The sequence below is a fragment of the Limanda limanda genome, chromosome 21, assembly GCF_963576545.1.
Source record: "Limanda limanda chromosome 21, fLimLim1.1, whole genome shotgun sequence".
Taxonomy (NCBI): domain Eukaryota; kingdom Metazoa; phylum Chordata; class Actinopteri; order Pleuronectiformes; family Pleuronectidae; genus Limanda; species Limanda limanda.
In genome coordinates, this window is record NC_083656.1 from 10248208 (window position 1) to 10273965 (window position 25758).

General features: G+C 43.2%; 1 protein-coding gene across 4 annotated transcripts in view; it reads left to right on the plus strand.

Annotated features, from left to right (window-relative positions):
- nrxn1a (neurexin 1a) overlaps positions 1 to 25758 on the plus strand; it is a 52723-nt gene that overhangs the window by 10970 nt on the left and 15995 nt on the right. The window contains exons 4-14 of one of the 4 annotated variants that reach the window (XM_061094842.1): positions 7094 to 7100; positions 7606 to 7907; positions 9043 to 9066; positions 11150 to 11311; positions 13479 to 13550; positions 13872 to 14096; positions 14306 to 14453; positions 15321 to 15451; positions 16591 to 16843; positions 21874 to 22077; positions 23267 to 23293. In XM_061094842.1, coding sequence (XP_060950825.1) covers positions 7094 to 7100; positions 7606 to 7907; positions 9043 to 9066; positions 11150 to 11311; positions 13479 to 13550; positions 13872 to 14096; positions 14306 to 14453; positions 15321 to 15451; positions 16591 to 16843; positions 21874 to 22077; positions 23267 to 23293 — 1555 coding nt within the window. Of the gene's footprint in view, positions 1 to 7093; positions 7101 to 7605; positions 7908 to 9042; positions 9088 to 11149; positions 11312 to 13478; positions 13551 to 13871; positions 14097 to 14275; positions 14454 to 15320; positions 15452 to 16590; positions 16844 to 21873; positions 22078 to 23236; positions 23294 to 25758 lie in introns of all 4 variants that reach the window. The other 3 variants (XM_061094840.1, XM_061094839.1, XM_061094841.1) reach the window with 3 other exon arrangements.

The window sequence follows — 25758 nt, forward strand, 5'->3', positions numbered from 1 at the left end:
TGTAATTCAATAGGGCCTGCGTCAAGAGAGGTTTACCAGCATACTGTATAATGGAGAGGTTGTTCTCACCTGCCAGTAAAATCAGCAAAATCACCTAAGGCTCGAAGTAAATACTGTAACACACTGTATTTTTGACACACATTAGCCGCTGTGATTTGCGCTGCTGACATAATTTCGCACGACGGGCAAGTGAGCAGCACCCAACTTGAGGTGAGAGAGAGAGCCACTTGGTGTTAAGAGGGAAGCGCCTCGTGATTGGCTGCCTGCCTGAGTGAGTGGCAGGAATTTGCTTCCTAATGGCGCCCTCCTGAGCTGTGAGAAAATAACTGTTAAAAGTTCCGCTGCGCCCCCTCCGGCCTTCGGCAGCGGGTGGAGCAATTCCGACCAAGTATTTATTTCAAAGTGTAAAATTTTTCTAGATATACCCTCTCCATTAATGGAACTAATTCTGCCTCTACTCTCTGCAACTAACACCCATTACATTACTGTACTACAACACTCATTAATGCTTAACACCCATGCAGTTCTTGTAATGAAAGACGCAGCACCGCATACAGAGCTCTTCCCCCACATTATCAAGGAGATACACAGTTACCGTATGCACCATGGGAAATGTGTTGCAATCCCACTGGTAAATGTATACATTTGCAAGTAATTGTATGCAATTACCATCCTGTTAGCAAGTGTACACATTAACGTTGCGTTCACTGCAACGCTAATAGGGAGCGAAGCACAAAGCCAATGCTCCCTGTAATCGCCCAAAAATAAAGACATCAAACGGACTTCCCATTTATAGATGATGAAGGGGGAAGATAGAGCGGAGGACGGCTGCGAGTGCACAGGGGAGGCAGGGAGGAGGGGTGGGCGTGAAGGGATAGGGTAAGGGAGTGTAGAAAAGTGATGGTGAGGAAAGATAGGGGCGTATTCAGAAAGTGCGAAAAGAGAGGTTGAAAGAGAAGGTCGGACACGTAAGGGAAGACAGGAAGGGAGATAAGACTGCAGTGTTTCTCAGCAGGAGCGCTGCATCTCTCCTTGCTGGCGCCCAGACTTGACACAGTCTCACATCAGCCAGGATGGTATTCATCAGTGATGCACATACCTCATCAAACACCGGCAAACACACATACACACATACACACACACGCTCCAGGCAAGTCGAGGCTCCAGTCGTCTGTTACCTGTTGTAGCATTTCTATTGAGTGGGTGCTAGGGCTACAGTGGCCCAATTGGCGATTCACTCCAGTAACCCATCTGGCATTTGAAGTTCATTTCTTTGCTCGTTGCCAAGACACGACAAACACACATACACACACTCAGGCATGCACACACAGGCACGCACACAAACACTCATTTGATTGTGGTAGCTGTCTAGCATAACTACAACAACTGAAATAGCCACAGCTTTCATTAAAACCCCATTACATTACCTTAATGAAGGAGGTCTTTATGCTGTTGTTATTTTATTAAGAACTCCTGCTGTAAGGTGGGTTCATTACTGGTGTGTGTGTGTTCACCTGTATGATGTACCCGGTTGAGTTTGGAGGCCCATTTTGGGACAATCAAGACATTTTGGGACAATCAGGCTGGTCCTCACATTCCGACAAATCTTACAAACACGTTTAGGGTTATGGTTAGATTTAGGTTTAGTTTAGGGTTGGAATCCTGGGCTGGGAAATGCATTGTTTCAATGTCTCCGCAACGATAGATGTAGAAATGTGTGTGTGGGCATGGTTACAGGATGTATGTATGCAAGTCTGAGCACCATCATTTGTCTGAGTGAGTACATTGAACTTCATGCTTGGCTGCCTCTATGCACTAATGCACATTTTTGCAGCCTGTATGCTTTTCGGTGTTCTCCGCTCTCCTATGTGCATATGTGCCATAACGGGTGTAGGTGTGTGTGTGTCTAAGAGGGATGAAACAGACTCTGATCTTATCAAGCTTAAGACAAATACGCTGTTCTGCCTGCAGACATTGTCATGGAAACAAGCTGGTTTCCCTGGGTACCAGAGCGGCCAAATTCAAGCTACTGAGAGAGGGAGGGAGGGAGAGAGACAGAGAGAGATGAGCATAGATAAAAGAAACAAAAGAGGACAAGAAAGAGAAGAGCAAACATAATGGCAGGAATTGTGTTTCTTTCTTTAAATTAAATTCAGACGGATTAACAATTTAAGATATTTGATTATATGCTATTTGTGCCTCAAGGAAATTCAAACTATACTATGAAATACTCAAAAGAATTATTGTAATAGGTTTCACTGTCTGAAAAAACCCCGCTATGCAATTAATTAATTGGAGATACAATACAACGTATTGGCTCTAGTCCCATTACATATGAATCATTGCATAATACATATTATCATTTTATATTTCATTATCGATTTTAATTTTTCCAATAAAAATACTGAAAGTTCTTCTCACAGGTGAAAAACTTTAGCTTTTGGTTATTGTAATATTATCATTTGTTATTCTTGAACAATTTGTCCGGCAGAACAAGACCTTTGAAATTATTGGACTATAGAATTATAGGATTATAGAAAGATGTTGTGTGGGATAATTGAGTACTTTAACATGACTGTTTGTCCCCTGTAGGCAGGAAATCATTTCACATCACAATTTCCACAATGGTGTCTTCAAAACTGACTTCAAAAAGTGTATTCAGTTCACAATGATAAAAAAGATTTTTAAACATTGCATTTATAATTGATTAATCAGTTATCCAAATTACCCACTCATTGTTGTCGATCAACCAATCAATCGTTTTATTTCCGGGTCAGCCGCACCGTTGTCGGAGCAGGTGTTCCCTTCTTTCTTTTAACTTGGGATTGAACACTTTCAATTTAGGATCAACAACAACAACAAAAACAACAAGAAAAAGAGGAATAAGAGATTAGTGTCGCATACAGCCAATCCGTCACTTGTATCCTGACACTAATATCCTCCTCTACAGTATTGCTCCCTCGGCTGCGATGTGATAGCCCAATCAGTTTCAAAGCCAGATGCTGTCTATCACTGAATCGAGATGGAAACGGCAGTCGTATCCTTTAGTGTGCTTGACTGTATGGATCTTCACACTTTAACTTAATACGGAGACTATGCATATATTAGCATGCATTTACATACATTTCCCCGAGCTGGTCATCTATCTGTATGTATGAGTATAAAGTTAAGTCACCTGTCTGTTATTAAGGAGGTGGATGCCTTCATGCAAGATGTTTGAGTTTATTATTATTAGTGTGTGTGTGTGTGTGTGTGTGTGTGTGTGTGTGTGTGTGTGTGTGTATTTGCATGTGTGCACAGTCTGAGAGAGGCTGATAGCAGAACTGCATGGTGGGCTAAAAACGAGTTGCAGGGGAATTGCAGTGTGCTATCTCCAGAATGACAGGGCTGCCATGATTGAGGCTTGCTACACTAGGATTTAGATACACCAGCATTTTTTTCCTCTCTTTCGTTCTTTCTCGCCATCCCTCGCTCTCTGCCACTCCCTTCCCTTGTCTCTCTTTCTATCCCTCTACCTCTTTCTCTCTTCCCACTCTTCCATTTTGTGCTCCCCATCTCAATGAGACTCTCCATCTTCCCCCCCTTTTTTGTATTCCTCCTTTAAATCCCCCCCACCCGTGGATCTTCCCTCTCTTTCTCCACCCTGCTTCTTTTCCACCCTGCTCCCTCTATCAGGTGCTGTATAATGTAGGCTCCCCTGATGTGCTCCCAGCCTCCATCCGCCATTTTGATTCAGTACAGCTGTCCATGATAATGTACTGTTCACTCAATCACTCTTTCTCTCTCTTGCCCTCCTTCTCCATCCCTCTTCCTGTCTCCCCCTCTCCCAGAAATAAGCATGCACAAGCACATTCATATTTGCTGTAGCCCCTGCAACATGAGGTTGCCATGGAAATGCATGAAACGATGAGGAGACCCATGAGGAGAGACAAAGCTATATGAGACACACACGCACTCACACACACACACACACACTCGCGCACGCCATATACAAACAAACACAGTGGAATCCAAGTGATGTGTGTTTGATCAGTGGAGGGGTGGTACAGTTGCAGCTGGTCCCAGCAGCACCCATCAGATCAGTTATTCACTCTCTCCTTCTTGCCTCCCCACAGAATGCTTTATTCATTAGGGCAGTAGTTTAATGATAGCCTTCAAAGTCTAATAGCAATCACCCTCCATCTTTACATTTTTGCCTATTCCCACTCCTCCTATAGCCTCCATGGTCAATTCCTTACATCACTGCTTCACTACTTCCTTTGCCTATTTTCCTGTTGTTTTTTTTTGACATACCCTTCCTCTTCCTCTCATTTCCTCTCTTTTCCTTTCCTTTTCTTATCTGTCTTTGTCTTTCCTTTCATTTGGTAACTTAATTTAATCAGCCTTAGCAAGATCAACATCTGTTTTTCAAAGGGAGAGCTGAGGAAATTAAAAAACGTTTTCAGTCAGATAAAGCTGCAAACTACAGATTATTATGCAGCTCAAGATTATTATCTGAGCATCAATTAAACTGTTAATAGGTTTCTTGAGTATAGTCGATAAATTGTTTGGTTTTATAAAAACACATACTGTCTGAAAGCAGTGTAATAATGCACAATACAATTTCCCAAGAGATATCTTTTGCTCAAGTGTTTTGTACAGGAATTAGAAGATACTAAATTTACAGGCTATTAGTATTTTTGTTGTAATGCATATATACTGTTAATGATATTAAAAACAGTTTTAGAAAACCGATTTGCTTTTAAACTTCACAACGTGTTGGTATAAAAAGTCAGACAAGCATCAATCCAGCAACAAGAGTTAAATAAGCTAAAAAAATACAACAGTCATAAAACACATCAGATAATAAAGCTTTAAAAATTCCACAGCACACAAAACATCTTATCTTGAGAGATTTACTTTCCTTTCTTTGCCTCCTTTTTATTTCATCAGGGAAGATCAAGTTAAATATACCTCAGAGCAAAGCAAAACTATTTGGGATAGGCTCGAAACACACAAGAATTAATTACCACTGCTAACCAAATTCATTTAAAACGTGAGATAATGATGCTTAATAGTATCTAAAAGAGGACATTAAACAGTCTAGCATGAGCTATTTCCATTCTCTCTCTCTCCCTCCATTCCCTTTTTCTCCCCTCCTTCGCCACAGTCCTTCACCCTCCCGCTCACTTGCGTTGATCGACAGTGCTCTCCAAAGGATGAAGTGTGACATGTGGTGTGTATGTCAGTGTCTGTCTCACTGTTTACTCTGAGCTAATACTGACTCACTCCATTTATCTGAGCTACAACAGATCCACTCCAACCTGCCCACTCGAGAGCGTGCGCGATTGTGTGTTTTACGTGGGCTCGTGAAGCTTGCGCACGCTCGTCATCGCTTTTCGGTCAATTCGATACGCATTTGGGCGTGTGTGTCTGTGCGTGTGTGATGTAATACAAAAAGGGAGGGAGCCAGAGCTTCGACATCGATGCCGAGATGCTTTATGTGCCCCTGTCTGCTCTAATGACATGTCTGTAAATTAGCAACAGAATGGTGGAGCAGCACACTGAAATCTAATGGCACCTCTGTAAATTACTGCTAGAATGCTGCTGGACGGCTGCGTGTGTTCTCATTGTGAACAACTTGGCTCCCACTACCCCAACCTCCACCACCCTGCCACCTCATCTACATTTGTCTACACGTCTGCAAGTGTGTGTGTCAGTGTGTATGCGTGATTGTGGTAGCATTTGTGGCTGGTCTTTCTGTGTGTGTGTGTGTGTGTGTGTGTGTATTTTTGTGTGTGTCTCCCTCCTCCTCCTTGCTCCCGCTCCTCTCAGTAAAGACTAGCCCGAGGCCCAGAGTTGGTAATAGCTTTTCTGACAGCAATACACCAATATTTACAGAGACCAGCACCCACCCACACCCCCTCACATTTCATGCACTCATAAAAAAAAAACACACGTACACAATCATATGCCGGGACACAAATTTGCAAACATTTGATTCTCTTCCATTTGAGGCATACGCGCACGCACGGACGCACACACGAACACTCGCACTCTTAATTAACATGAGGGAAGGAATCTCACACTAGGGGGAACTCACGCATGCTGGCAAACAACGTGTTGTTTCTCACTCATATATTGGCCATCACACATTGTTGTTTTTTGTTTTTTTCATGCAACAAAAGCAAAGAAAGACAATTTGTCACAATTGCTTTTTGAATTGTGATATATGCTAACTTTTTCTGTAGTCCTCATTATTCTCTCTGAGTTATAGTCACTCAAGTGCAGCCAATTCCATTTCAGCGCTCTTTTCTTTCGCCTCTCGCTACCTTAATAACCTATTACACTTCAGTCTGTTCATTACGTGGCAACTCATCCAGCTCCCCCATTCCCGCCCCCAATACGGCGGTTCCTTGCCAAGTGTCTGTCTTGCTTCAGCTTGACCTAGTGTGTGTTAAATTCCCCCTCCGTTCTCCTCATTACCGTGAACTACAAGATGGTGGTTATGCCACAGGCTGCACAGAGCAAGGGGGGGGGGGGGGGGGAGGGATAAAGAGGCCAACGAGATGTGCGGAGAGGAGCGGTGGAGGTGTGAGAGATGCAGGGATGGTGGCGAGGAGAACGCCAGAGCGGATGCGGAGGAAGGTTGAAGCTCTGGGGGGATGGGTGTGAAGGAGACAGATAATGTCGCCCCTGCTTGTGTATGCCAGCACAATAGTACGATCATTTTGTACGCCGATGTGTGTGTAGGTGTGCATATTTGTTCCTCTGCTGGCTTGCATATAAGGCTGTGCACTTTTATGTCAGTACGTGCGAAAGAGTAGATAACAGAGTGTGAGCTTACGGATGATGGATTGCAAAACCTTGGTCTTGTGTCCTTGGGGGTCACGACGGGTGTGCAAGGTAAGTTTCTATTGGCTGTCGGCCTGATCTTCTGAATTCTAATTGGCCAATCCTGCCTGCCTCGGCTGCCATGATGCTTACAGACCCGCTGTTCTCCATCTTCATTACCAGTTTTCGCCATGCTTCTCACAACCTGTCTAACCTCTGCTGCCACATGTACATACGCAGACACACACTCTCTGGCTTTTGACAAACATCACGAAATGAGCCACGTTGTCAAACAAGACCACATCACTTCAGACTGCCAGCACAGCTGTTCTCTCAAAAGACAGGATGGCAGGTTTCATAACGAGTTTGGAATGCTACAGACTCACGACTGTCTCTCTTGCTTCCACACTGTTCTGTTTAATCTCCAACCCACACAAGTGATCAAAGCTTGTTTACATACCACTCCATGGTACGATTAGAGGTATGGAAGGAAGTGTTTCTTCCAAGTGCTGGCATCAGTGAGGCTTTGCTTGACAATAACAACATTTTCAGCATCTTCAACATTATGTTTTGTACTGCACAGCCGAATCAAATTTAACCAGGCCCAGCTGAGCTCTGTTTTACTCGGCAGGCTCTGATGAACACCCACCATTTTATCATCTTTGAACATATTGTGAAGAGCAGTGTGGGAAGGAGCAGCAAAGCCTGGATATTGTACAAATCATCATATTGTTAAACAAAAGTTTCACACATCTTGTTCACTTCCTCTTCACCTTCCCCTGTCTTTCTCAGCTCGCGAGGAATATGTCGCCACCTTCAAGGGCTCTGAGTACTTCTGCTATGACCTGTCGCCCAACCCCATCCAGTCGAGCAGCGACGAAATCACGCTTTCTTTCAAGACACTGCAGCGCAACGGCCTGATGCTGCACACCGGCAAGTCCGCTGACTATGTCAACCTGGCACTGAAGAACGGTGCCGTGTCACTTGTCATCAACCTCGGCTCCGGGGCCTTCGAGGCCTTGGTGGAGCCCGTCAACGGCAAGTTCAACGACAACAGCTGGCACGACGTCAAGGTCACCCGCAACCTGAGACAGGTAACCAAACAATGGGAGACGGGCGAGTGAGCGGCTGAGCAGAGAGGAGAGGAGAAGAGAGGAGAGGAGGAAGGAAGAGAGATTAAATAATATTGATTAATACTAAAGAAGTAAGATTTCAGGGGTCATAGTCGGAGACAAGTGGTTGATCACTGAATGGATGTACGCTTGGTTTTTCAATATTAGTGATGAAATGATTAAGAAAAAAGCTAATAAGAAAATTAGTTGACATTAATTTTGACCATTTTGATAAATCCTCATTATCATAGCCGTCATTCTTTAAGCAACACTGGCAAATATTTGCCTGTTTCAGCCTCTCAAATATAAGGACATGCTTTTTGTCTGTTTTATATGACTGTAAATTGAATATCTTTTGGTTTTGGACTGTCGATCAAGCCAAGCAGCTACATTTGAAGATGTCACATTGAGCTCTTGGTAATTCTGATTAGCATTTTTGTCTGTTTTCTGACTTAGATTTAATGATTCATTGATTAGTTTGAGAAATTGTTGACAAACACTTCAGATTTTAAAAATGATTGCTCCGTGTTAAAAAGCTGAAATGTGTATGAGTCATATGGTGAAACATGCTGCAGATGTTTCAGGGGCAGTGGACAGCTGGAAACACAATAGTCCTCAGCAAGAAACTAATCAATGCTAAAGCTATGAGCAGTGGTCTGTTGTCCGACTGCAGTGATGCTGTGGTAGGAAGAAAGTACCTGGGGTTTTGGTCTTAGTTTACAGTGGGTTAACCACCAGACCAGCACTGCTTTCAGCTCTAGGTGAGTGCTTTTTCAATTGTGTGTGTGTGTGTGTTTGGATGTGTGAGCGAAGGAGAGAGTGTGAACTGGACAACACTGAGGGTCACACGCACTCAGGTGCTTGTAACCCAACCTGCCTCTACTGTTTGCCTGTTTGTACTACTAACTTGACAACTAACTTTACTAACCTGCTACTGAAACTAACCACCATCCATGGAATGATTCATTCTACTAACCTAACCTGTGCCCTTCTCCTAGTGAAACCACTCCAACCAACCTCTTTACCTCACCAGAGGCCTTCTAGCTTTCCTTTTTTTGTTCCCAAAGTTGTTCTGTTCACAGTTTTTTGCTTTCCTTTCTCCCCCTCTTCTACAAAGCACTCAGGCATTGGACACGCTATGGTAAACAAACTCCATTGTTCGGTAGATATCATTCTAATTGTTTCTTAGTTTGGGTTTGCCCCGTGTCTATTTCCTTTTGAACCATAGACATCAAAACTAAACCAATAAAAGGATAAATGCGGTTGGTAATCTTTTACGCTTAAAAAGCCCCCGTCTCCCCTCCTTGCCAACCACTTATTTTCGTTAAATCCTTTACCCCAATCCCCCCAATCCCCCCCCCGCCCCCTCCCCCTTCTCTACTATTTTTTTTTCACTCCATCAAAATGTAACTGACATGTAGGCGTGTACTGATTGGCTCATGCCTCACCTGCACGCAAATGGCGAAGCCCCTTTCCCTCTTTCCTGCATGGCGTGATTCAGATTCCCTTCCCCTCTCTGATTGATCCGTAAAATGGATAGAGAGGTCCCTTCTTCCCCTCTTTTTTTTCCTCTTTTGATTTTTTCCTCCTCCATTCTGCCACCGCATGGTCTCCATTGTGCCTATGATTCACTCTGTGCTCTGTTGTCAATTTTTAATCTACTGTGTCCTCTTTGCAAATGGCTGCATGCAGAGAGAGGAACAGGCTGCATGTTTTATATTTATGTGTGTATGTATGCGTGTGGCTGTGTGTGTGTGTGCGAGTGTGTGTGTGTGTGTGTGGAATGAGCCATAACCCATGTAACACCTGTGCGTGTGTAACATAAATCTGTGTGCGTTCGTCTGTGTGTCATACCATTCAGATTCGCAGCTCTAACAAACCCCCCCAGACAACATACTAACAAACTAACACCTTCATCACACCAATCACCCTAATAACACAAGAACACAACATCATTACAACTACTAACAACATTGGAATCATTAACCCTAACCTCAGTAACCCAACACAGCTTGGCCTGACATCAGTAACACAACTGTGGCTGCCAGCAGTGCAACAACTAACAACTACTAACAAGTAAATAGTACTAACACCTGTGGATATCTTACTAACACCTGCCTGGCTGGGCAAGTTTACCTAACAATGATAAACACCATCAGTGCGAGTGAAGGTACTGTAGTGGGAAAATCAAGAGCCCACAACCTTTATGGGCAGTCAAACATGGACATTAATGTACTGTAGAATATCAAGGTGATCACATACCACTAACTGTGATTTACGTGTGACAGAGTTGGCTATGTGTGCTAGCTAAAAGGCTTTGTACAATATATTATGCAGCAGAATGGGCTGGATAAATTATCGGTGTCACTCTAGTAGGGGCATTAAGGAAAGTTGTTGTTTGTATGTAAAGTTTAAATCAAACTGCGTCTTCTAGCTTAAATGTGAAGCAGCTCAGAGCGGCAGAGACATAAAGAGGAAAACTCTGATGTAAAGGTTGAATCGTGGTCATGTAGAAGATGGTGTTAGCCTTTTGATGCAACTCCTCTGCACATATTGTGTTGGTTTAGTCTGTTTTGTAGAAAGCGTACTTAAGCAGGCACTTGATAAGCAGTAGGAGCTGGACAGAAGAAAATTCCGCTCACCAATTGATGCTCCCACAAACTTTTGAATTACTCCCCAGGTAATATTTCGGGCACATGTCATTCTTCGGGCTCCCGAGCATCAACTGGTGTGCAGACATTTTGTAGTCAGAACAATGCAGTGATGACTGAATTTGAAGTTTGGGTTTGGAGAGTCAGAATCAAGCAGTCGTGGCCCTATAGCTTTGGGTATCAGTAATTTATATTCATCACACACAAGCTCTAGTTATTCTGTACAATTGCTGTTGACAGAAAATGGTAGATGGAGCTACAGCGTTTATTATCCAACTGTAGGCCGCGTGAGTGAGTGGCATTTAGCACTGCAGAGCAACATATTCCAAATGTCAAGGATACTGACAAATACTCACATTTCACAGTAAGCACTAATTCAATCACACCAATCAAATCCCAACAGCACAATTTACCAATTCCCTGAACCAATCAGGCCTCCTTCCCAACAGATTGCATACACATTAGTTACCAGAGTAACGGGGGCTAATTTGGCTTGTCAGCGCCTAGCTAGCGCATAGCGCTACCTTTGGTGTGAGTATATAGCGTGTCCTTTCCCTGTGCTTTGTTGTGTAGGTGACCATCTCTGTGGACGGCATCCTGACCACCACAGGCTACACCCAGGAGGACTACACCATGTTGGGCTCTGACGACTTCTTCTATGTGGGAGGTAGCCCCAGCACAGCTGACCTGCCCGGCTCTCCAGTCAGCAATAATTTCATGGGCTGTCTCAAAGAGGTGAGATGCATGGATGGTTTGTATAAAAACCGATGAATATATGCCTGCATTAACACATTAAATGTATTCATACTTGTGCTATGTGATGTATATGAGAAAAAACCCATAATATTAAAAATGTCCCTATGTTGTAATATGAGAAATGTATGCAAAGTCACACAGGAAATCATCAGACAAAATGAAGATAAGATAAGATCACAGATATTTGCTGTGTTACAGCAGCAAAGGGATAAAAATAAGAAACATCAGTGAGAAGTTATAAATAAGCAAATATGCAATGCAGACATAAAGAAATAGAAAAACAGCAATAATATATACAATGTAAACAGTATTGCACATGGAGAGATATTGAGATCGAGCAGACAGGTCGGAAATGCATAAATAATTAAAGTTTTGCACACATAGACAAACACACAGACACACACACACACAAAAACCTACTTCTGTTGCTGAGCTAGTTTTAACGATAGTCTGCTCAGAAGTATTACACTGAGAAAATCTCACATGATAATTTCTATGCCACATGATTCGACTGAGAGTGAAAGAATGATAACATAAAATAATTGCTCAGACCGGTTCATACACTCCTGCCACTCAATCTTTAAGAAACAACAATCTCTCACTTTCTCTTTCAATTTCCCTCTTCCTCTCTTCTTCTTCCTCCCTCTCTGACACGCACGAATTTTGCACACATTGTCTAAAACGCACACATACACACAAACACTTCCATTTGGCAGACTCGCATAAATAGTCCCAGACACATACACACACATACGCACACACATACGCACACACATACGCACACACACACACACACACACTCCCCAGCATCAGAGAGAATCAGTGATGAGTGTCGTTGAGGGAGTAGATACAGCACTAAGCACTAACATGCTAATTAGCTACGGCACAGAGGCGCTCCATCCATCCGCTGTGCTTGAAATGGGCCACCACGCCGCAACAACAAAAACTCACATGGCACAGTGATGCAAATACACACAAACGCAATCTTTGTATGCATACTCCACAGGAATGCACAAATAAACCTGCTGCAACACACTGACAAATATAAACGTACGTACGCGTACACAACACTCGACGCAACGAAACTCCTAAATACAACCCATTCTGCACGCACCCAGTCTGAGCCTCCCTTTCGTTCTCACAGACTCACGCAGAGGCATAAACAAACAACCAAAGAAGTCGACAGATGATGTGCCAAACAGAGAGCTATCTGTATCAGTAGTGAATGCGCGCTGTGTTGCTTCATTAAGACTGATGGTGTTTAAACGAGGCTGCCTCCGTCAAAGTGAACCCACCGCTGCCACATTTACATATTTAATACGATGATATGATAATCCATGTGAGCAAATTAAGATGTATGCAGTGAATCACGCGCATGGACGATCACAGCTGTAGCAATTTTGTGCATTTTATGCGGCGCAGGGACAGTCGTCCATGCACACACACGCCTTCACCACTTTGCACACTTGCGGCCCTACACACAGAGACACTGAAGCGCATGACATACGGAAAAAAACTGGTCAAAAATCCAAAGCAGAGGAGAAATATTTTGTGATGTTGCTGAGTCGCTCACAGGTCATAGAAAGGATTAATAAAGCCGAGCCTGTGTGTGCTCGTCTCTCTCGACATCAGAATGCTCAGCACAAGCACAAGCACAGTCTTTACACTCACACCGCTCAGTCAGAGAGCGTATTGTGTCAGGAAAAGTGAAGAGCAACAGAAAAAGGGAAGAAGAGAAAGAGTAAAAGAGATCACGCAAGTGCCGGGGACAAATGGGAGTTTTCAAAAGATGAGGTCGCAGTGGCCTCGCTGAGGTTATCACTTTTATATACAAATACTAGAACACCTGAATGAAAAATGTTTCCTGAGTTGCAAGATAAATTATTTTTTGGGTCATATTTAAAATGTTTTGTCCCCATCAATAATCTCTTCTTTTGTTTACTCCGATAAGATTAAACAACCTCATTCTTTTTGCTTGTTTTTTGCTTATGGTTAAATAAGTGATGACAGTAGTCAAATCCTGTGCGTCAGCAGAAGCATTGGACATGAATCCAAAGAGAGGGAGCTACAAAAAATAGCTTCTTTGTCTTTAATCTAATAGTGAATTCATGTTTTATTCTTTGCCCCTCAATTCCCTCCCCTGTAGGTGGTGTACAAGAATAATGATGTACGGTTGGAGCTGTCTAGACTGGCTAAACAAGGAGACCCAAAGATGAAGGTATGCTCTTTCAACAGCCAGTAAAATTTGAGCCAGACAACACATTATCCCCTTGTATCCCCATGTAGAACACAGACAGCGTTTTGTATCTCAACCTCCCGTTAGGCACTGTGAAATTTATACTGTAGGGATTTTAAGTAAGTGGGATTATATTTCTCAGAGGTAGCCATGAGCTTTTTTCTTCTAGTCATTTAACAGCTGGAAGCAGCTGCTTTTATTTCAGTCCCAGACAACAAACGGAATCCTTTTGGTCTTGATATTCACTGAACATGTGTAAAACAATCCATGGAAATCCTCTCAACCTCTTTTTTGTTCCTCCAGGTGAGTGGGGTTGTGTCCTTTAAGTGCGAGAGTGTGGCCACGCTGGACCCCGTGACCTTTGACACCCCAGAGTCTTTCGTGGCGCTGAGTAAGTGGACAGCGAAGAAGGCGGGTTCCATCTCGTTCGACTTCAGAACCACAGAGCCCAACGGGTTGATGCTTTTCAGCCACGGCAAACCACGACAGATGCAACGCAAGGACCCTCGCACACCCCCCACAATCAAGGTGGATATAAAATATTATATAATTTTCCAAATGTTTGATACTTGAAACACAATTAAGAGTCAACAGCATATGTGTTATCTAGGTTTTACTGACTCCACACAAACCTTAAATGACATTGCATAATTACAACTTGCTACAATTAGTACTCTGCCAGCAATGAATGTCCCTGCTTTTTACAGATTACTGACGCTAAAGTGTTTGCCGTACAGGTGGACTTCTTTGCCATCGAGATGCTAGATGGTCACCTGTACCTGCTGCTGGACATGGGCTCGGGAACCACCAAGACCAGGGCTATCGACAGGAAGGTCAACGACGGAGAGTGGTATCACGTGGACTTTCAGAGGGACGGACGCTCAGGTACGTTCACAGCCATCAACTCGACAGAGGTTGACGAGAAGGAGGCTGGAGGTTAATGAGTAGGCAAGTTAGTACATCAACATTTAGTAGTGAGCACCAGCCATCTGTTTGAGTTCTCCATTTAATTTAAACTGGGGTTATTGAACTTGATTTTAAGGGTGCTGCATACCCCATTACACAAGAGAAAATAATCAATGCACAGTAGCACAGTCTCGTTTATTCTATATTGATAAAATTATCATAACTCTGAGGCTATAATTAAAGCAATAATGGCTTGTTGCTTATCTGTCTGCTAGTTATGGGGCCACATTTGCCATAAACCCATATTTCCTCCCACAAATACTGTCAAAAGATTTGTTGAATTCTCTTAAAACAATTCTGTTTTGTGGAATTACCTGGTCGTTAAATGTCTTTCTTTTTAGTTTGTCTATATTTTGTCCTCTTTGAACACAAACTAAACAAAGTGAATCAAATGATTGAAAACATGTATACACAACACGCAGGGTTTCAAATGTTTATCAGAAAAATGTAGTTTTGTTTTGCTAACCCGCAGTGGAGGATGCCTGTTTCGCAAGTGGGGGGTCTTTTTGGTTTACTGTAACTCTACTAAAAATACATGTATTAATGATTTATTGGTGATAAAGTGTTCAACTCAGGACTTTGAAGTGCATAAGTGATGACTAAGGCCTGGGTGGTTTGGGATTTCCTTGGCTCCGAATTGTAGTGCTGATGAGGAGTACAAAGAGAGGGGGAAGAGTGATGATGATGGTGATAATGGTGACGGTGGTGGTGATGACAGTCACTGTTCACGTCTAAGGATACGATGATTACTAAAGTTCTTTTGATGTCTCTGGTTTCTCCACTCAGGAACAATCTCTGTGAACAGTGTAAGAACAGCGTACACAGCTCCAGGAGACAGTGAGATCCTGGACCTGGATGACACCTTGTACCTCGGAGGACTACCAGAGGACCGAGCTGGACTCATCTTCCCTACAGAGGTTTGTGTTGTGTTGTCTGCAGTTTGACCTACTAGGTCGATATTAGAGCTGCAAAAATCAGTCCATAAATCGATAGACAGATAATTAATTGACAACTGTTTTGTTAATTATTAATCTTTTAAATTGAGCAAAAAACTCTTCTTCCGATTTCAATTGTCTCACATTACAACACGTTGAATTGTAATGCAGCAAATTAAGTATGTTTGTGTTTTGGATTGTTAGTCCCACAAAACGGGACTCGCTAGTCTAGTTCAGTCACAAACATTCACGTCAGGTTTTTTTTCTCAAGATTATTTTTGGGCATTTTGCCTTTATTGGAAAGTTGACAGTCTGATTAGAGACAGTAAACAAGGGCAGAGAGAGGGTAAGACATGCAGTGGTCCCATGACCAATAATTGAATCGTGGCTGTTGTGGTTATGTGGCATGCGCCTTTACCATCAGGTCACTGAATTTCCCCACGTCAAGGTTTTTGCGATTTTCATGCAGCAATCTACATTTTAGTTTGGTAGTGTGCCTCGACTCTTGTAAAGCTTCAGGACACATCTGAGAAAGCTTGACACAGACAGGGCCTGTGCAAACTCGTCCTGGCAGAGCCGGAGATAGATCACATTTGATTAACGTGAACTCGTTTTGACAAACAAATCAGAATTCACATTCGACTAACTGCTAATGCAGGATGAGGCTGGGAGTGGAGGGTGTCAGATTTCCGACAGCAGGCAGCTGTGTAACAGTGAGCATGCAGAGCTTGGTTGTTTTTGCAAGCAGACTGAATATGTACCACATGTTTATATGGACTGCCTTGTTAGGGAGAGGTCATAGCAAGAGGATGAATGACTGCTGTGCCTGTCTGAACAACAATGAAGCACCATTTTTTCTGTCTGTCTTCAAGGACCTAAAAATTAATCAAAGAAAATAAGAAGATCTTTTCAATTCGGATTAATTAAAATCTAATTAGATTAAATTCAATTAAAAGGAGATTAGATATTTGTGCCACCATGTTGTGCTCTGTTGTCATTGTTCGATTTCTCTTCGCTGTATCTCTTTACACTTCAAGCCACAATGAACCATTCACACATGCGCATCTATAAATGTCTATAAATTCAGGGAAACCCTTCAACGCTGGTTAATTTCTTCCCAGGTGTGGACAGCTCTGTTGAACTATGGCTACGTGGGCTGCATCAGAGACCTATTTGTGGACGGGCAGAGCAAAGACATCCGACGGCTGGCTGAGGCCCAGAGGGCAGTCGGCGTGAAGCCCTCATGCTCGAGAGAACCGCCCAAGCAGTGCCTGTCCAACCCCTGCCAGCACAACGGCATCTGCAGGGAGGGCTGGAACCGCTACGTGTGCGACTGCTCCGGGACGGGCTACCTGGGACGCTCCTGCGAGAGAGGTAAGCATGTCGTGTTGGGAGGTTGGGAAAAGAAAGAGGACAAGCTTGAATAATGCTTAACATAAGCGCTGAAGCCACGGTTTCCCAAACGAGAAGAGTGAGCCGGCTAATTACGGTCACTAAACAGGAGCATCTTGTGAAAATGTAATACTATGCCAAGTTGCAAAATACAGTCATAATGACAGCTTTGTCATTTGGTTTTTGGCCTGAGAAGATTGAGTAATGCCAAAGGGATGAGTGGCAGAAGACAGATGGTGTGCAGTGGAAAGTCTAAACTTTAGAGTCAGGAATAACTCTGAAAATAAATTATGATCATCAGTTATATTGGGTAATAAATTCTTTATTCATTGTACCTTTAAGATATGCCTTATTTTTGCTTTAAAGGGCCCATCCTTACAGATTAACATTTGATAGTACTCTGCTAAAAATGTACACTCGTAAAGATTTATGGCAAATAAAAAATGTGACTCAACTATTAGTCAAATATCAAATCTTGCCGATTTAGTTTAGGGAGGATGTAGCCACTACTACACCTCTGGTGTTGGAGCGTAGGAAAGTGAAAATGAAAGACAGGTAGACAGTGGAAAGAAAGAAATTAGGTACAATGAAAAAAATGAGTCTGCTTGCTCAAGAACATAAAGCAATAATATTGCGGGTGTTTGATCCGCGGTTGGATTTTTTCATTATTCAAAATGACACATTCTCTGTGTGTAAGTGAGGGTAGTAAGATGGAGGAAAGGAGGAAAGGGAATAGAAGGGAGCAACAAAGATAGAGAGAGAGGAGGTGGGAGGATGCAGAGCTGGATGTTGGAAGACTGGGAATCGATGGGAGAGGAAGTGTGAAGAAAGCTGAGAGCAGGAGCTGTGACAGAGGCGGGTGGAGCCACCGGGCTGGAACCGCCGTGTGACAGCAGGTGAGGAGATGAGGAGGAAGGGGAGACGGGAGTTGAAACCTGAGAGAGAGACAGAGAAAGAGAGAGAGAGAGTTATGAGAAAGGGTATGAATCCGTGCCGAGAGAAAAATTGAAAGTGGGGTTAGATTGAGAGAGACTGATACAGGCCTGTTGAAAGAGGCGAGATGGAGTCAGACAAGGGGAAGAGAAGAAATGTTGTTTGTGCCACAACTGCTGATGCGTCTCAAGTGATGATTGTACTATCATCTAACAGGAGATATACACGCACACACTTTCTGAAAGGTGTTGATACGAAGATGTTTTATTTCGGAGGACAAACATCCGCATTGTATGTTTATCATAGCAATGTGCCCTCTCCCTCGCTTGCTCTTAGCACGGTCTTCATCACTCTTTCTTTCTTCATCCCTCTCTCTGTGCATTGAGGGGTCACTAACTGGTGGTTCGGTGGATTAAAGGAAGCACAGATGGAGAAGCAGATGGAGAGAGTGATTGGCCGTGTTTACGCCTTCTACCTGCGGTTTCTCCCTCCCTTTTTTTCCCTTCCTCACTCGCTCACTCTCTCCTTTGTTCCCACTCGCCACGCTCTGGCTCCAAGATTAATTTTTGTTTTGTAATGAGCCGCTACACACATAGCAAAACATTCGCACACGTCCTGAGACATTTTCTGTTTTTCCGCGCTGTCCCTGCTTTCTCTATGGTAGTCCGTTGCTGTCAGGGAAAGGAAATAGATGACAAAAGGTTCATCTTTAGGTTAAATTTCCAATTTCAAAAGAGCAGATTCAACAGTAATTTGTATTTTTCTAGTACAAGCTTGGAAAAGCCTACTTTATTGCCCCAAATAAAAAAAACAGGGAGTCAATTAAAAGCTGGGTCTCTGATAATGGCCGGGAGCGTGCTGAACTTGAACAAATAGTCTGGCCGGGGAAATAAACGAGTGGATAAACTCCTGGTGCCTGAGCAAAGGAGCAAGTGGAGCAAATGCATCCCCATCATTTAGTTATTTGGAGCACGTTGTGGTTTTGCTACCCCGCTTATTGTCTGTTGGGAAAAAAATCATCATAAAAATCCGGTTTCGTATTTCAGCATCCTATATGAATGATCATTTGACTGTTTTCAGCAACTGACAGCGTGAGGGTTAGCTCAGTCCAAGCCATCCCTGATCGATCAGAGCGTCTGCAAATGTCTGAATTTACAATTTCCCCAAAGTCAAATTAACAAAACAGTAATGTTCAGCGGTGGAAGGTGACTCATTTAAAGTTGTGCAGACGACTTTGCTGTAGTTACAGTTCTCGTCAGACTTGAGATGGAATTATTTTTAAGTATGAGGATGCATCACTCCATGTAATGATCTCTCCTCTCGCCCAGCTGCTCTGCTCTGTGCTTTCATTAGTATGATTATTTTCTCATATGAGAGATGCAGGTTTATTCTGAGCCGTGGTTTCACAGAACAGTCTTTGACCAAAAATGCTTTTCCTAAGTCTTGAGGAGAAAAAGTCCTCTTCTGAAGATTCCATGATTTGAAATGAAGATCTACTTTTAATGTTATGATTATTTATTCCTGTATAACATGCGAGAACAGCTACTGGTAGAACCTGTGCGAAAAAACAGCACAGATTTTTTTTTGCCACCAGATTTAATTAATTCAAACTGTTTCTACTTTGTTGTATTTGTGAGTGTTACGAATACCAACCCATGTTTAACCAGGTTTAATTATCTAAAACATAATGCATTGCGTTGTGTTAAGAATAATGTACATTTCAATAACTTTAATTTATTAAATTAAACTTTATAATCATGTTTCTACTACCCCACTATTGGTTGTATGTTCAAATGTCTTCCATCCCTTAATAACAATATTAATAATCTTTAAGGATTTTAAATTTACAGTTCCCACTGTTTATATAAGAAATCTCATTAATTGAGGAATGTCAAAAATAAAATGTTAAGTCAAATTATCTGAGATAGGAAGTCAAAATTATTGGTTTTATTCAAAATTATGAAGTCAAATGATACATCAATATTATTATGTCATAATCTGAGGAATATCGATGATACATCAAATCTGCAACGTAACAAGTAGAAATGATGAAGCATTAAATAGTAACACATCAATCATTTCCTATGTTAGCACACAGACTGACAGTGACTCAGAGTCAGGTGTCAACATATGGAAACATGCTATAATCATTCCCATCCTCAGTGTCTGTGTGCCGTCTAGAGATAGAGCCGTTTTTATCCTGTTCACTTTGTGGATGGTAAATCCCTGGTAACTGCAGTTTGGTGATATTTTTCCTTTCCAGCAAATCCCACATAACAACTTTTGTGTGAAGCCAAACCCTGATATATCTTTTTCTCCCCCCCCTCTCTGCCATAGACCTCCATTGTTGTGAAAACTATTAAAAAACACATGAGTGAGTCACACTGTTGCCCGGGCTGACAGGTTCCTTCATTACAATGAGCTCGTAGTGTATTTTGAGTCAATCCCACATACACTGTCCTGCTGCCATAAATACTCATTAGCGCACAAAGTCCCCAACAAATGTTCTATCAGGTTGAGTAATGTTCGGTTAAAGTAACATAGCTCGGCTGTTTTTTGGAAATACTGGGACCTTTTTTTAAATGTAACTATATTTGCGTGACCCATTTTTTAAGATTTATGTCTTCGGGATAAAACAATGGGCTTGGGTAGGAGAGACAAAGCCAGACGTTAGGAAGTGTTGAGAAATGATCTAACACATGGTTGTCTTCATGCGATCAATAATATAGAATATCACTACTCGTGTCCTTTAAGTACTTACACGCTTCCAATGATTCCAGTGTGCTTTACATTTCAGTCTATTTTTTATTTTTTGTCTTGTCTCGGCACAAAGGGGCTTCCGTACTTTCCTCCTATCTAAACCTCTCCACTCTAGTTGCAGGTGGTGAGTCAGGTGGCGTGGTGAGCAAAATTTAGTCAGCTGTCTGCCTTTTTCCGAAATGTGTGCAAAGTGTGTTTAGGTGTGTGCGTGTGTGTGTGGCTGTTAGGTATGTTATCTGTGATATAACAGGCCAGCCACCTTCTTTTTTCCTCAAGTTAATGAGGGTTCATTTGCATTTTAGCCAAGAGCTTTTCTCCCTTTCCCCCTCCTTTCTCTGTCTCGCTCTGTCCCTATTTTCTCTCCCCTTGCTCTCACTTTACTAAACCCTCCTCTGTTCACACTTAAATTCACTCACTTATTTTGACATGCACAAACACACACACACACACACACACACATATGCACACTATCTCTCTCTCCTCCCCTCCTTCTCAGCTCATCAGTATTCATGAGGCCTCACTCTCTTCCTGTTCTCTTGTTTTTGCCTTGGCTCCAAACGTCTCCCACGGAAACAGGGAGAGCGAAAGGTAGAGAAAGCAAGGGAGGAATGGAGTGGGGAGATATAAGATGGAGCAAAGAACGAAGGAGAGGGGGGAGATAGAGACGCGGGGACATGGAGTGAGTGTTTAGCTGTGTATGTAATTGGCCAATAAAAACCAGGGTCCTCAGAGGTAAACAGTTTAGCGGCCGGGGATTGGCCTCAGCAGGTAGCAGGGAGAGGAGATTATGAATATGTAAATGAGTATGCAAAAGACATTAAAGCGGGATCACCTGAGCTTGTTACATTATGACTCCAGGGTCTGAGATGTCAGCGACAGTGGCTAACACACTCACCGCCATGCATTCTGATTTAACCGGATAATAGGGCCAGCCAACCAGCTGCAGCTATTTTTACATCCTCTTTTGTATGGGCGGAGGGAGTGATGATGAATTAAGGTTGGAAAGTGATGGGATAAATTTGTTGGAAGCAAGTTATGAGCTTCCAACATGTCATGGCGGGGGAATAAGGGAGCGTAGCCGCGCTGCAACGTTCTCTATCATGTATAAATTTGGTTCACTCAACGTCAAATCGCCTTTGTCTTCTCCCTCCTCATGTGTTTTCTCCTTGCCAATCATCTTCTGTCTCTTTTCCTCTCTTTCTACCCACCTCACTCGCCCCCCCCCAAACGTCATCTCTATTTTTCTCCGCTTGTCTTTCACTTCTTCCCCTTCCCCCTCTATCACTCACTCCTGTCCATCTCTGTTCATCTCTGTACAGATGCAACTATCCTGTCCTACGACGGCAGCAAGTTTATGAAGGTGCAGTTACCCGTGGCGATGCATACTGAGGCGGAGGACGTCTCGCTACGCTTTCGCTCCCAGCGGGCGTATGGCGTTCTCATGGCAACTACATCCCGTAACTCTGCAGACACCCTTCGTCTGGAGATGGACGGGGGCCGTGTCCGACTCACTGTCAACCTAGGTACACACAAGCACACAAACATGTAGATTCTCCAACACTATTTTTAATTATATGCCAAGGGAATGCAGCTGACACCGGCCTCTTGGCTATTTATTTCATTGGAATGCAATAAAACGTTGATGAATAATGTGTTGTCCCTGGAATATAAACTTTTCCTAATAACTCCTCTTGATAATTCTGCTGCACTGTTTCATACTCAATGTATTCAAAACATGGCTTTCACAAGCTTTGGTTGACAACTTTTAATATTTGAATTGACTTTGTAGTGTATGTATTCAGAAGGTTAGTGTTGTTGTTTTTGTGTTGAACAGAGGGTTTAAGCCTCAAGCTGCATTCTCTGCTCACTCCCAGTGGACCTGTGCATCCCTAACACCTCCAACAATCAACACAAAGACTCACAAACTGTACAAATACACGCAATTAGTACACACACATAACTGCAGGAAAAAAGCACTATCCTTCTATGTTTTGTACATTTCCTCTTCTCAGTAAAACATGATTTATTTCCAGTTTTCACAGTCACACTTTAATGTAAAGTTACATACACTCACATGCAAATACACACATAGACTTACAGAGGGGTGCATGTGTTGGTCTCTGGTTGTCTGCAGCCGCGTCTTTTCTGTGGTTGACGCCACACGACACACCAAGTCATCATGGGTCAAATAGTAATTTTAATGATGATAATAATATCAATAGAGGGGCTGAATCTTCCAACAATTTGCGGAGATTTCTGCTCTGGATGGGCGACAAAAACTATGGGATGTGTTGGATGTCATCAGACAAACTGACACACACGACCCATCTCAGTCTCCTGGTGCTTTTTCATTGGTGACTGAAACTGTCGCTCAGGCCAGAGCAGCCAGTGAGCACACGGCTCATGCTGGGAACACACCGTTCTCCTTGACACGCGTCACTGGTCGATGTGGAGATCTGCCAAACCGACCTTTGTCTGATTTAGCTCTTTATTGGCTTGAAATCCAAATCACAGAAATTCACACTGATGTAAGAAAATACACCGTCCGACTTGAGGTCCTGTGACAAAGGAGAGTGTGTGTTTTCTCAGCAGTGTGTGTACGTGTGCATGTTTGTTTATATGAGGGCAGGGTGTGTCGTTGTGTGCGTCCCCAGGGCGTGGATGGTATTTGTATGTGTGCAGCATTAACCCTCTGCTCTGCTCTCCCTCCAGACTGTATCAGGATAAACTGTACAGCCAGTAAGTGATCCTCCATCTCACCTAACCCTTCCCCTATCCTCCTCCTCCTCCTCCTCAGTGTGTGTGTGTGTGTGTGTGTGTGTGTGTGTGTGTGTGTGTGTGTGTGTGTGTGTGTGTGTTTGTTTCCATATTTACCTGTTTCTGACTATTTTTCACTCTCTCTGTCTTGTCAATCCATCTGATGTAATTCAACATATCTTTGTATCATGTTTCTGTGTGCATATATGTGTGGGTGTGTGTGTGTGTGTGTGTGAGTGCGTGTTCGACAGGGGGAGGTGCGTGTTTAGAGTCTACTTGTTTAGCTGCACCACAGGAGTGGTGTGATTTTTGCTGAGGGCCAGGGTTTTCCACGTCGGCCATTTTAGCAAAGAAGGATAGACGGAAGAGAGGATGGTGGGGGTGGACGGAAAAAAAGAAAGAGAAAAAGAAGAAGGGAAATGAGATAAACCTGAGTATGAGGTCTTCATGCAAATTAGGTTCGTTGAGAAGCCTGAGCTGAAGAGGTGGAGAGGTAGTAGCTGGTGGATGAATGCAACACGGACCTGCAGGCTAATTACTTCTCCTTCATGCTGGAGACAAAAGACAAGTTATCCCTCTGTTTTTATCTGCCGCTCCTTCTTTTCGATGTCTCTTCGCTTTCTTTGTTTGCTTGTCATTTTTTTCTAAACCGCACAGGGGGGGGCATTTGGTGTGTTTAGTGTGTGCTTGTGTGTGTGAGTAAATGATTGAGTGAGTTAAAAGATTTGCAATATGTGTTCTTTTCGTTGCCAATCTGTGTGTGTGTGTGTGTGTGTGTAAGTGTGTTTTCCTGAGTGTGTGTGTGTTTCTGTTCATGCTGCTGTGTGACGAGCTGAATCCCTGACGAAGTTTAATTCCCTCACGTGGAGTTTCTCTCTGTCACGACCACTGAGAAAGCAAGAGAGTGAGCGAGCAGGGGAGAGAGAGAGATATGCTATGTGACGGCAAAGAGGTGGTGAAATGGATGACTGCAGTTGCCATAGAAACCCCACTAGCCACACAGCGCCGTTGCTATCCCGCATGGTTGTTGGCCAATTTTAGACCAGTTGTCTCAATGAGCATTTCAGTAGGCAGCCACTTTTCTGGCACACCGTGTGCATATAATAAATTATACATCTGATATTCAAGGGAGAGGAAAAAAAAATTACTGAAATAGTCCACTCAGCAGTCAAATAAAAGCCTCAGCAAGGGAGAGATTTGAGGCTTATCCAGCATAAAAGCCATTTGTTATTTCGATCTAATGAAATATAAAATGCTTTTTGTCTTTTTGTTTTCATTATCCTGCTTTATGATCTCCAGTGGTTTATGTCCTTTGATTTGAATTGTATTTCCTTTGCAACAAACGGTCTTGCCTCTCCCTTTGTCTCAGCACCGAGCTGTGTTGTCTGCTGACCGCAAGCAGCTCAGCACTAAACCTTAGTGCTGCTGACGGCACCTTTAGCATTGACCTAAAATAGCTGGGTGCATGTGTGTGTGCCTCTCCCTGTTCCCAGGTTGAAACAGATCACTGCCTCACTCTCACATCAGTCTGCCCATTCTTTGAATATTCGGCTACATATGCAAAAACACACACACACACACATGCACATATACTCATAAGCTCACACATATGTACACATATTCTCTCCTTCACTCAGTGCTAGGCAGTGATCCATGGTAACAGGATGAGATGCTCATGCCCAGAGCACAGCTGAGGCTCCTCAGGGGAACCCTGTGTCCTCTCTGAACGCACAACACACTATTTTAGCTTTGAAAAAACACACATGCATTTCACGCTGCCATATCCATTTTGATAGATTTTTCATGACTAATTATGTTTGCGTGTCTGTCCGCCCGTGTGTCTCCCTCTTTATCTACTGCTCTACCTGTGTGTATGTGGGTGTGAGTGTGAGTGTGAGTGTGCGTGTGTGTGCTGCTTGCGTGCCTCCATGAGTAATATAGGCATGCTTGACATTTTCGGCAGCAGAAACTGTTTCAGGGTCAGTTTACTTTTCACCTCCCCCGTCATTACCTCCTATAGGTCACTGTTAGCAGACTCACTCACACTCTTTAAACCAACAAGGCTTGGAGGAGGAAGGGGAATGTGTGTGTGTGTGCTTGTGGGGGACTGTGTGTGTTGGAGAGCAGTGGGTGTTGTGCTCAAGGTTGGTGGGGTGCTTGTCTCGAGTCGGAGAAAGGAGAGACGGTGGTTTTGGGAACAGTCAGTCTGTCAAATGTGGACAGTCCCCTATGTGAAGATATGAGCTGGTAGATGGGCAGAGAGAGAGAGAGAGAGACATCATGAGGGGACAGCTCAGCCTTTTTTCATTCTGCTGCACATCAGCACCTTGGAGAGCTCTCTGGTGTTCCTCTTTGTGTCTAGTGCCACCATGAGGCTCCTTGCAGTACTGCGCCCTTGTAGAAACTAAAGTGATGCACGTAGGCTGGGTGCCGGAGGATTGTGGGGC